This window comes from Peromyscus maniculatus, chromosome 12 (assembly GCF_049852395.1).
Source record: "Peromyscus maniculatus bairdii isolate BWxNUB_F1_BW_parent chromosome 12, HU_Pman_BW_mat_3.1, whole genome shotgun sequence".
In the NCBI taxonomy this organism is placed as follows: Eukaryota; Metazoa; Chordata; class Mammalia; order Rodentia; family Cricetidae; genus Peromyscus; species Peromyscus maniculatus.
The window spans coordinates 11,575,191-11,587,315 of record NC_134863.1 but is presented as its reverse complement, the minus strand read 5'-3'; the positions used below and the strand labels follow the sequence as shown (position 1 = coordinate 11,587,315).

Below are 12,125 nucleotides of genomic sequence, written 5' to 3'. Positions count from 1 at the left end.
CAGTCAATTTGGGTATAGCTGACAACAATGATATTATCAACTATCAAGTACCAACATTTATGGAATTACCACACAAAAAAAGAGCAAAATTAACATATGTCTCAAATTTAAAGGTAACACTGGACAGAAGTCAGAATAAGAAATATATCCTTTTCAATTGGCACAGTATAGTCACAGTGTACCATCACATAGTGTACCACTCTCAGAAGAGCACTTGCATGTAAGACTGCACCCACACCACCGCCTTCTCCTCCCATCTCGTTAGTTCCCTTTACTTTGTTCACATCATATACACATATGTAATTTTATTTTTACATAAAAACCTAGTCCTTCAAATGAAAGAAATTACCTGGGACTTGCCTTTTTCAATGAACATAAGACATTTAACATGGCAAGTATATTCACTTACATCTATGTTCTGCAAATGACATAATCCCATGCTCCTTAATAGTTTACACAGTGTCTTACTTAGGGTTTCTATTGCTGTGACCAAACACTATGATCATAAACAACTTGTAGAGGAAAGAGTTTATTTCAGCATACAATTCTCTCTTCACACTCAGTTTCTGGGGGAACTCTGGACAGGAACTGAACAGGGTAAGAACAGAGTCAGGAGAGAATGCAAAGGCCATGAAGGAGTGATGCTTACTCACCAAGGCTCGCTCAGCCTACTTTCTTACAGCACTCAGTGACACCACCATAGGGGTGGCACTGCCTACAGTGAGGTGGGCCCTCACATATCAATCATCAATGAAGAAAATGCACCACAGGCTTGCCTATGGGTGAATCTGGTGGCAGCATTTTCTGAATGGAAGTTTCCTCTTCCCAAATGACTCTGGTGTGTGACAAGTTAAAAAAACAAACAAACAAACAAAACAAAAAACAAAGACAGCACACCTGGATTTCAGGGAGAAGGGGATTCTGACCCCCGTTTTAATTTTTGAAACTATAATTCAGTTACAACATTTCTCCCTTCCCTTTTGGGGAAGGGAATTTAAATTAAGCAAAGTATAAGTAACCTGAAAATTCAAGATGCTAGGAATATGACCTTTCATGACGTAAAAATCACATATAGACTACTCTACTTCCTAAAATCTTTTCTGTTAATATTAAGCTCCTTGTGGTCTGGCAGCTTTATTGGTGAAATTAAGGGTTAAGGCCAACAACTGAAATGCTATGTATATTAGAAGCAAGGAACTATATGAGAAAGCCACAGACGATCACAACTTTTGTGATTAGAATCTCAAGGATTTTACGATATGTTTGAAATACTTGACCTTATTGCAATAGTAATAGAAGTTGGTTATGAGACTGTTGCAGTAACGTAAAATGTATTTCAGGTAATTGTATCGTGTGTGTGTGTGTGTGTGTGTGTGTGTGTGTGTGTGTGTGTGTGTGTGTGTAAATGCCTGACAATTAAAATATGAGAGCTAAAAGAGGGCATGGCATACCATGATGTATCACCCTTTCTCCTTTCTTTCAGACAGGGTCTCTCACAGATGCCGTAGATAGGATGACAGCTAGCACTAGAAATACTACGGTCTATTCACTCAACAGCATGGGATTACAAATATGAACAGTTCTGTCCAATTTTTTTGTATGTGTGTGAGCAGATTCAAGCTCAGATCTACTGCTTTTTCAGTAAGTATTCTTCTCATTGAGCCATTAATTACCTCAATGATAAATCTTATAAAGCTATTTGAAATGATATGTTGATCTTGGTTGCAAATCTCTCAAACAGAACTCACCATATGGCCTGTAAGTGTGTAAATAATGATCAAATTTAAGATTTTATCATACTTCATACATATTTTGTGGAAATAAACCAAAACAGATAATGGCCTGTAAATTATGCATGTATGTTTTAATCTTAACTTCATAATATTTCTAGGCCATGTAGTATACATGTAAGCTTTGTACAGCTGGCACAAGTCTTTAAGGAAATTGCAAATACAACAAAAATAAGTAGGGACTTTTTTTCACAAGGTCAATGTCAAGGATACACACCTTCATTTTACTTCATTTAGGGAAAGCTATAAGGAGAGAGATAACTCAGTGGGGTTTCTGTCCTCCCATGCAAAAGAGGCATTCTGTACAGGACAGGCTGCCTCCAGCCCAGTTACTAGTGGAGAGAGAGTGGAGTGTTGGGTCAAATTTCAGACAAGATACCTTCCTAATTTGTGTCATAGCACTGAGAGTTTCATGAGGGCCAATGTGATGACCACATGCCAGTCACTCCTTCACCTTCTTCCTTACAATCCCTAAGGTTTGGGACAACCTTTTCTGGGTTTATTGTTCTTCTAATATACAGTCTTGCCCTGTTTATGGGACTTCCTCTGGCTGACTGAGTCCAGCCTTTTCTTCTCTCTTCACATATCCATGCCATACAGCTAGGCATCAGGAGCCCTTTAGCTGTGCCTACCAGATCCAGGACTGAACCAGATAAACTACTAAGATTTGATATCTTTGCTCTCAATGGCCTTTCCTGTCTGGTGAGTTTGGTGAGGAAGAGATAATTAGAGATAATACAAAAGGCAAAGAACTATCTGGACTGAGTATGGGAGCATGCCAGAGGGTTAGGCTATATTCTGTGGACAGTGTGTTCTACTATACAGTGTCAGGCACTAAATAATTAGTGGAAAAGAACCTCCAAGACTCTAAGGATAGCCAGGCACAGAACGCAGAATGAACATGGCACCCAGGAAATAGGGAAATTTCTGGAGAAGGATAAAGGGCAAGAAACTGTAATGAGGGATATGAAGTGTGTGCGGCTAGAGGTGGGGTCATGGGGCTCTGTAGGACACGCTACTCACAAGCAGGAGACCCAGAGTATACAGTGAGTAACACAATGCATAAATTCTACAAACACTGCCTGTTATGGTGGAGCCAAACACAGCTAAAGAATTAGAGAATGCAGGAGAAGCCAACACACTTGTGGGGATCAAGGGCCTCGAGCCTAATGAAGAGGCTCCAAGGAAGACACAGGAAACTCATTTCTGAGATTATGAACTCCTTCCCCTAAAGAAGACAAGTCAGGAAAGCCTATAACAAGTGAAAGATACAAATGGTGACAGCACAGAGGACAGACACAGCCCTGTGACCAGATAGGTGCCAAGATAGCCGATACCCAAGTGCCTATAGTCCTTTAGTCCTAGGAACTGAATGTTGAATGTTCTGAATATTGAAGGCTAAACCAAGAATTTCTGAAATGGGGCCAAGTGTGTGCTAGAGTTCAGGATCTAAGATGGATGTCAGACCTCTAATCTCCCTTGTCTCGGCCATCCTGTATGTCAGTCTGAGGTGAGGAACACTGCCTACAAAAGAGTTCAAGTCACCAGGTGGTAGGTGCACACCTATAATCCCAGCTCTCAGGAGGCAGAGGCAGGCAGATCTCCATGAATTCAAGGCCATTCTGGTCTACAAAGAAGTTCCAGGATAGTCATGGCAAATACACAGAGATCTTGAGAAACTAAAAAAAGAAAAAGAAATAAAAGAGCTAAAGTCATACACTGAGCCCTTACTCCCAGGACATTGTAGCCTTGGGGTTTTGACAGAACAAAAAGCCATTCTTGGGTCTCTTTAGCCACTCCACCCTGTGGGGTCCATGAAGTGCTGCTACAAGACCTGGGAGAAAAAGAGAGAGAACCTGTTTCTCGGGCATCATTGGGATCACACTATAAGACATTTACCTATGGGTCCTGGTAAGGAGAGAAAGTTGTTCCCTATAGATAAATTGGCCCTGATACAGGTTATACTCAAAAGTGAAAAACAACACTTCATAGGCTCCATGATGCTGAAACCCAGCTGTCAAACTGATGAGGTCTGTGTCCTCTGGGCATGCCCTTGGGGTTTATCTTGATTAGATTAAGTTAGATGAGAAGAGCTGTTCCCTATGGGTACGAGCATTCCCTTCGATGGGATTCTGGGCAGTATAAAAGTAAGAAAAGTCAGGAGAGTACATTCATTCATTTTTCTTTGCTTCTGGGCTCTGGTTGCAAGGTCACTCTCCCTCAAGTTTCTGCCTCTACTGCTTCCCAATTATGGACTCCAAACTCAAACTATATGGCAAACTAAACCTTTCTTTGCCCACTGCCTCTGGGAAAGTAATCCTAACAAAATTTCCAAGGAGAGGTATAACAACATTCCAACGCTTGTGCATTGGGAGTGGCAGAGGAAGAACAGTCTATGTGTTCTTGGAAATACAGTCTTTAAATAACAGAACCAGGAGCAAAGCACCCTTAACCCTGCCAGTGTTAACTATTATGCATTGGAAAGAGGAAAAGCACACAGGTTTCTGTGTCCTTGCTGATCTTTCCCACTCCCTTGGCCTCCCAAGTACAAGGTCTAAGATGACCATGCCTAGGGCTCTCTCCCAATGGACCTGACTAGAAATGCCTTTATCTAATTCAAATTTCATCCTCATTCTTGAGATTCTGGACATTAAACAGATCACTCTTGAGACTTTCCACATCTGCATCATCCATGTCTGGGACAAAGTGACTGAGAGGGTGGCTCAGTCATTCATGCCTACCCCAGGTGAAGCCATACTCATTCATAGGAAAGTCTCAGGTTTCCTATGGTTTACCACTACTTAATGAAAGGCAAAGGTTACCTTTAACCTTTAAACCTATTTATCCTATTTAAATTCTGTGGTTGTATTTCTACAGATAAGCTAGATAATTTAACAGTATCTACACACTAAAAACTACAGCAAAACGTCTCTATAGATTTATAAATAGTGCATAGTATAAAGGGCATCTATTATACATAACTGAACATAATTCCCTCAGTACCTTCTGTTTTAATGTATGTTTCTTTGGAGGTACCGGAGATGATTTCTGGTCCATTTGTATCAAGTGGGATCACGGTTGTTTTGATGGTCCTTTTCTTTAGTACTGCAGAAACAGGGAATGCAGTCACAACAGGGAAAGTTATGTCAGCTTCACAGCAGACAAACAGATATCACACACCTTGATGCATTACCAGGTGCAGTGTCTACAGGACCCATGATCCCAGAGGAATGCACCAGATAAGGGAGGAAGAAGATAATGGGGGTAGAGACTGCTCCTAGATGTAGGAGGGACACCTTGCTCAGAAGCAATAACTGTTGAGTTTAAGGAGAGGAGACACAATGTATTAAGGCTACTGAGATTGTCTGTGAGAAGGAGCCGAGCCCAGAGTTGTTCAATGAGACAATGCAGAAGATCAGACAGACTTGTAAAGATCAAAGTCCATCAACCTACCAAAGAGATGAGAGCCTGGAGGAAACACACTCCTCAGATATGAACTCATTGCCGCCCAAAGACCACCATGTCAGATACTCCAGGAGAAATTCATAAATATACCATCATAGAGGACAGACACAGCCTGTAGCAAGATGTGTGTCAAGAAGGTTGCTCCCCAATTGCTCATGTCCTTCAGCTCTTGGAACATGGATATTAGCTTATGGGAACTTCCTAAGACACCCTCAGTATCTTGGAATCAGAATCAAGAATGCATGAAAAAGAGCCAAGGCAGGGGTCAGAGATCAGATCCCTGCTCACTCATAAGGTCAGAGGCTCAAGGATGAAGGACAAGTCTCTGACCTCCTTTACACTTCAGTCATCCTGCATGGCAGTCCAGGATGAGGCACATAGGCTGGAAATGAGCTACACATTAACACTAGGCCCTTCCTTGCCAGTATATTGCAGATGTGGTCGTTGTGTCAGACTAAACAGCCATTTTACCCAGCAGTCTACCCTGTTGCTGCCACGTGAAGCAGGAGTTAACAGTGAACAGAGGACTATGCATGGACTGCTACAAGTCCTGAAGGAAGAAATGGAAGGGCTCTGTTCTTCCTTTATCATTGGGCTTACTCTGCTAGACTATCACCTACAGGTTCCTTAGAGTACAAGAGAGAATACTGTTCCTCCCCAGACACAGTGGATCTATCACAGGTAAGGACACAAAGTGAACACAACACTTCATGGGCACTGTCATGGTGAATCTCAACAGTCAATTGGATGATACCCAGTACTGGGCAGCAAGTGTGAGATTAGAGCAGTTTAGGTTAGGTGAGGTGGAAAGACTACTGAACTCTGCATGACATCATGGCTTAGGAAGGGATCAAGGTTATATAAAAAGGTAAGCTGAGCATGAGCATTAAATCTTCTGGTCGCTGACATGTTATAACGGGACTCTGCCACAGATTCCTGCCTGTATATATAATTACCCTGTGTTACAGTCTATAAGCTGAGACTATATTGAAAATGTACCATTTCCCTTTTAGGTTATCTTCACAAGATTTTGTGACAACAACTGAATAAATTATCCAGGCAGGCATAGTTACAATGCAGAGCTAGTAAGTCCATCCCAAACCGTGAATTATTGGTAGTATCACAGACTTAAAACAGTAAATGTTCTGAGGAAATGTGTACCAATGAGAGGATAAGCAAAGCACATTAAATAGCACACTCTGCTCACTTTCCATTATGTCCTTGTAACAGGAACAGAACAGATACCTCCTATTTTTGTTGTCCTTAATGAAATCTTTACCCCATTGCTAACTGAAAAAACAATGCATAACATGACCACTAGTGGACTCTTGCTCATTGGATCATACCTGGAACATTGTTATCTAAGGTGAATCTCACCCTCTGTCATGAGATCCTAGAACTTTGCCAGGTTCCTTTTAGGAACATCAGCTCTACTCCATCTGCATTACCCACATGTGGGAGAAAGGATTAAGGGTGATTCACCTATTCCTGTCTACAGCAGGTGAAGCCACCCTGACTCATACTAATGAGCCTCAGTTTCCAACAGTTCATGCTATTGAATGAGAGCCAAAGGTGACATCAGATGCATTTTAAAATCTGTAGTTGTGTTTACATTGAAGACTTAGATATATTGGAATTATCCTACATAGGGAAATAGTCTTAAGCTTCTCTTTAGATTTACATATAAAGAAAATGATTATCACCACATTACACAACTGGACAGAATTACAGAATTCACAACATACCTTTTTCATTAGGAATTTCTATAGAATAAAATTTACAGATTTCTGGTGTCATCACATCTGTATGCGGTATTGCTTGTCTCTGCTGAATTCTCTTCAATAAAGGAGAAACTGGGAATGCATCGAGAATAGAGTTTCATGTCAGCCTCATGGCAGAAAAACAGAGGAAACTAACAACTGTGTGTTTGTACATTTGATCTGATTGCTTGTTTCCGGGTACAGTCATCAGAGTGAGATTGTGCTTCAGGAGGATCACTGAATAGTGTACAACCAGTTAAGCATTACATGAACATGACAAGTAAAAGCTAATTTATGTGGAAATGCAGAAGGAAGTGCCCCATGACTGAACACACTTTGTGAGTGTGGTGTCAGAGCAGAGTGGTATCACTCTAATCCTTCTTAGAGCCCATGACACCTTTGCAATGGCTCCATTCACCAGCTGCTCACTAAGACACTAAGAATTTCTTAAGGACTACCCACAGGACTCACTAAGCTAATACAGATCTTTGTAATATATACTATAGGAAAAAGCACAGGCATTCAGAAGTGCCCTGTGATGTCTGTGAGATACCAGAAGACTTCAGCTACACAGGAGTAACTGAATTCAGACAAACTGTTGCATTTACTCTAGAACACTGGAGAACTGTTATTCTTCATTCTTTGACTGCCCCTTATATAGTAGTACATCTCATGGACAATGTATGGCATTGTCCATGGGAGGTAGGAAGGTAAGAAGCTTTGAAAACTTGTGACATTTCACACAATGGAGCAGTAACAGCTGCATTTGTGTGCCAGTGACGACCTCTCCTGACAGAAACAACTGACAGGAGACATGCTCTGCAGGCAGTCCCTGACTCCAAGTGTGAGCTACCTCCCAAATGAGCTGTGGGATTCCTGGATCAGTAAACAGCACCTTCCTCTATCATCCTCAACCTGTCACCGGCCTCTCAGTGACTGAGTCTGAACCTCCGGAACAAAATTGGGAGGATACCAATGCTTCCAGGCTCCAAGTCAATCTAAACCAAGCTGTCACGTGGAGGATGGGAGGAAAGGAAACTCTTTTAATCTCACCAAACCTGGATAAACCCTCTACAGGAAGAGGCTGGAAAAGCAGCCTGGTGCCATTGTAGGTGACAGATGTCCCCTGAAACTGTGTGGACAGTCTGAACTGAGTTCAGCTAAAAGAATGGTAGTCTACACAGGCTACATGTGAGTTTGCAAGGTGCTGTTCATCTATTCTTCATGAAAGTTCTGTTTCTCCAGAATCTTTTCCCACACACAGACACACGGGCAATGGACGAAGTCCTACTCCCCTCTGTTGTTTTCTTTTCACTTTTTTTCAGAGAAACGGTCTCTGGCCCACAGTGATCTCAATGCCACTTTGTAGAAATAGATGACTTTGAACTTAAAATTCTCCCATCAGCACCTCTGAAGGAGGTTTATAAAGCTATACAACCACAGCACATCTTTTGCATACTGGGAGCTCAAACCCAAGGCCTTAGAAATGGTAGGTATGCAATAACCACATTCTCTCTCAAGAACTAGCTCTTCTTTGCCAAAGGCCTTCATAGCACATGCCTGAGCAAATATACAGAAACCATTTTGCAAATAACGATGCTCTTCTCACTCCTACCTGCTGCCTGTGGTCCCCCTAGTGCTTCCACTCACAGGCAGTATGGACACTGACTACCAGTGAGCAGAAGACCCTTGGAGCCCAGAGTCTAGCTCACATTTAAAAACCTGTTGCCAGGAGCTAAGGAGACCAGAGGTTAACATCCCCTGCTGTTCCTGTAGAGGACACAGGTCTGGTTGGTTTCTATCACAGAAAAAACAGCTCAAAACAGTCTATAACTCCAGTTGCTAGAAACCATACAGCTAATTTGAGTCTGCATATGTATCATAGCTACAAATGGTGCACATACATTTATGCAGGTGAACACTTGTATACCCAAAATGAAAATAAATATATCTTTAAAAAACGTCCTTCTATTAAGAAAATGCTTCAGCACAGATCCAGAGACACGTGGTAATTGGAGTTCCTAGTGGATATTATTGTTTAGATGAGTGTCTCTTTTGTGCTCATGCTAATGTTGTCTATTTACTAAATCTTGTAATTATTTTTTATATATATTACATTTATTTTTGTTCTATTAAAATCATGATCTTAAATTTGCATGAGAGAATTTTTTAATTTTTCATTTTTTCCCTTTTGTTGGAAACAGATTTTTTCATACAATATTCCTAAATTATAGTTTCATCTCCCCCTGATCCTGCCAGTTCCTCCCAACCCCCCCCCCTCATCTGGATGCACTCCCTATCTGTCTCCCACTTGAAATAAAAATTTCTGAAAGAAACAACCAAACATGACAAAAGAAATATAAGAGAAAGCAAAAACAATCATATCTAACTATTTCTTTAAAAAATCTTTCTTTCCTATTTGATACTATAATAAGGACATCATTTCCCACGCCTGTTTCTCAATGAAAACCCTCCTCTATACCCATAAACCTTTCCTTGCCCTCTTTCAAAGCATGGCTACTCTTCTAACTAACTGTTTGTGTGTGTGTGTGTGTGTGTGTGTGTGTGTGTGTGTGTGTGTGTGTGTGTGTGTTCCAAATCAGTACTGTACTGTACTGTAAAACTCTAAGGGAAAAACCTCTGCCGCATCACCCCATGCATTGTCTGTCTCCCATTCTCAGATCACTGATCTGACTAGAAGCCTGTGGGCATTCTAACCTTTCATTTTTCTGAATGTCTGTAGGTAGATGAGAAACAATACCCTGGGCATTTGCCTTCTGTGGTAGTAACTACAGGGTCCTGATCTCTGCAGTTTTGACCTATTGAAGGCAGATACTGGGATGTTGCAAGTTAGGGATTACCAAGACCTCGGGCTATAGAAGGTCTCTTGATCTGCATGGACAGCCTCATCATTTACCTCTGTGCCATGGTTTATTCTTCCATAGAGTAGCACACAAACAAATAAATGTACTACATGTGATGGGCTTTGACATATATACTTTAGGTCAAGCGTGTATCCTAATATGGTAATTCAACAGCTTGTCCCTGTAGATTGGACTGAGCAATTGAGATACCTATCTTGGGGAAAACAGATTTAGATGTAGCCTGGTATACACCATTCCAGACTAACTACAGGCATCATAGCTGAATCCAGTGCATATGGACAAATGCCTCCACTATTTTTTTTTTAACTTAGGGGTCCACTTTAAAAAAAAATACAGTCCAAATGCTCCCAATAGGTGGCATAAATCACAGTGGCTGCTTAGATATAAGGATACCCAGTATTTATAAAATTCATTTGTAAAGGGTGTCTTAAGGAAGAGATTCCATAATACATACTCCTTCTTTGGCTGCGGCAACGCACCTGAAACATAAAAGAAAGAAAACAGTCTGTGGCCTAGGTCATGATGAGTTCTGTTTGCATGGGTCATTGAAACACATATGAACATGATATAATGCCAATCAAAGTGGGAAAGAGTCTTCAAATAAAAGACTCTGCTTTAGTATATATGATGGTGTCACAAAAGAACTGGTGTTCCTCACTTGTACCCCTTCCCACTTTTGCTGGTTCCCACACCAGATCAAGAGGCACTATCTGTTTGGTCTCTGCTGCGTGTTCCCTAAGCCACACTGCAACATGCTGGAGCATCTTTATGATCCTGCTATGAAATTAACCCTGCCACAATGTAGCCTCAATTATTTACACTAATGCTCACGTGTTAAAAGTCTAACCTTCAGCATCCCTACACTGGACATAGGAAGATTGCTCCATATGACTGTTGTAGAACGTACTGCATGGAAATTGAGGGGATCTGAAGTGCCTGACAACTTCTAAACCAAAACTTTAAGTTTTATCTAAGAGGATCTTTTTTCTCCAGAAGAAAAAGCCTGCTCACAAGACTGATAATTAACACTGGATGCTTTGATGCTCTATTCAGTTTGGAACAGGCTGGTACAATTCTTCTTCTCCCCTTCCAAACTAACTCTCTAATACCCATGATGCCTGCTCAGTTTTGTTGTTCAGTGGGATATCCTCTGAAACATAAGATCACTAAAGTAACCTTTCTACTTTAGAGAGAAAAAGGCCCTCTTACCTCCAAGGGATTTTCTTCTGTGCGGCCATCTGGTCTAAGTGTGTCATCATTTTCCGTTAAACCTAGGGGGACAGAAAGTCATGAGCTTGCAGACTGTCAGCTCTTGGTCCTGCTTCCTACCTATGTAGTATCCTTACTTGATGTGGATAAAAGTGCATGGACTTAGGACATGTGACTAGACCTACTGAACAGGATGGTTGGGCAGCTGCTGAACCGTCTTCCCTTGAAGGAAATTAAAGCAGAGAAAGACCAGGAGAGATATGAGTAAGAGATTTGTTGCATTTCTAGACAGTGGACACCCAAAGCAACATAAAATAATCTGTCTTTGATTGTGTATTGTTAAATTAACATTTTCACATGTATTCTGTTTAGGGCCACTTGTGAAGTCTCATTTTGGGTGTGGAGGTCAGTGGATAGCTTGTGGGATCTGTTCCTCCCCTTTTGCCAGGTGTGTTCTGAGTTTCAAATCCAGGTCATTGGGCTTAGAGAAGGCATCGATTTCCTTGGAAAGAAGAATTTTATCCTTCCCTGTGGCCAAACTTGTGTTTAAACTTTAGTGTTTGTGTTTACAATTTTTATCATTCCAATTTCAGGTAAGAGTTGACAGATGAGGACGGCAGGAATACAATCTTTTATGTAGTAAAAGTCTCACATGAAACTCTCAACTTGGAAAGAAGAGAATCACTATGAAGGAAGCAGCTGTATAGGATGTCAGCATTTTACTCCAAGATCAAAAAACATAAAGAAATTTGCACGGACTAGGAAGAGAATCACAAGCTAAGAGCAGAACTAGAAATACAAAAGAAACTCCAGGACTTAGAAGATGTGTAACGATAGAATGTTGGCAGATAAATGCCTAGTGATATATGAGAGTGCTTTCATTAGCCACTCTCAAGAAAAAAACCCATGAACTACTAGGAGAAGCAAAGACCATTTTGAAAGATGAAATAGGCAACTTTGAATCCAGAGTGACATCCATTCAGCAGGTGTTAGCACATCTGAAAGTTCAGTTGGAT

General features: G+C 41.1%; 1 protein-coding gene across 1 annotated transcript in view; it reads right to left on the bottom strand.

The window, feature by feature from the left end:
- The window catches only part of LOC143268207 (uncharacterized), a 370,245-nt gene that overhangs the window by 51,091 nt on the left and 307,029 nt on the right, over positions 1 to 12,125 (bottom strand). Inside the window, exons 15-18 of the mRNA XM_076549348.1 lie at positions 11,110 to 11,171; positions 10,355 to 10,379; positions 7,001 to 7,108; positions 4,794 to 4,895 (exon numbers count right to left, since the gene is read on the bottom strand). Of these exons, the coding sequence (XP_076405463.1) occupies positions 4,794 to 4,895; positions 7,001 to 7,108; positions 10,355 to 10,379; positions 11,110 to 11,171 (297 nt within the window). The remainder of the gene's footprint in view (positions 1 to 4,793; positions 4,896 to 7,000; positions 7,109 to 10,354; positions 10,380 to 11,109; positions 11,172 to 12,125) is intronic.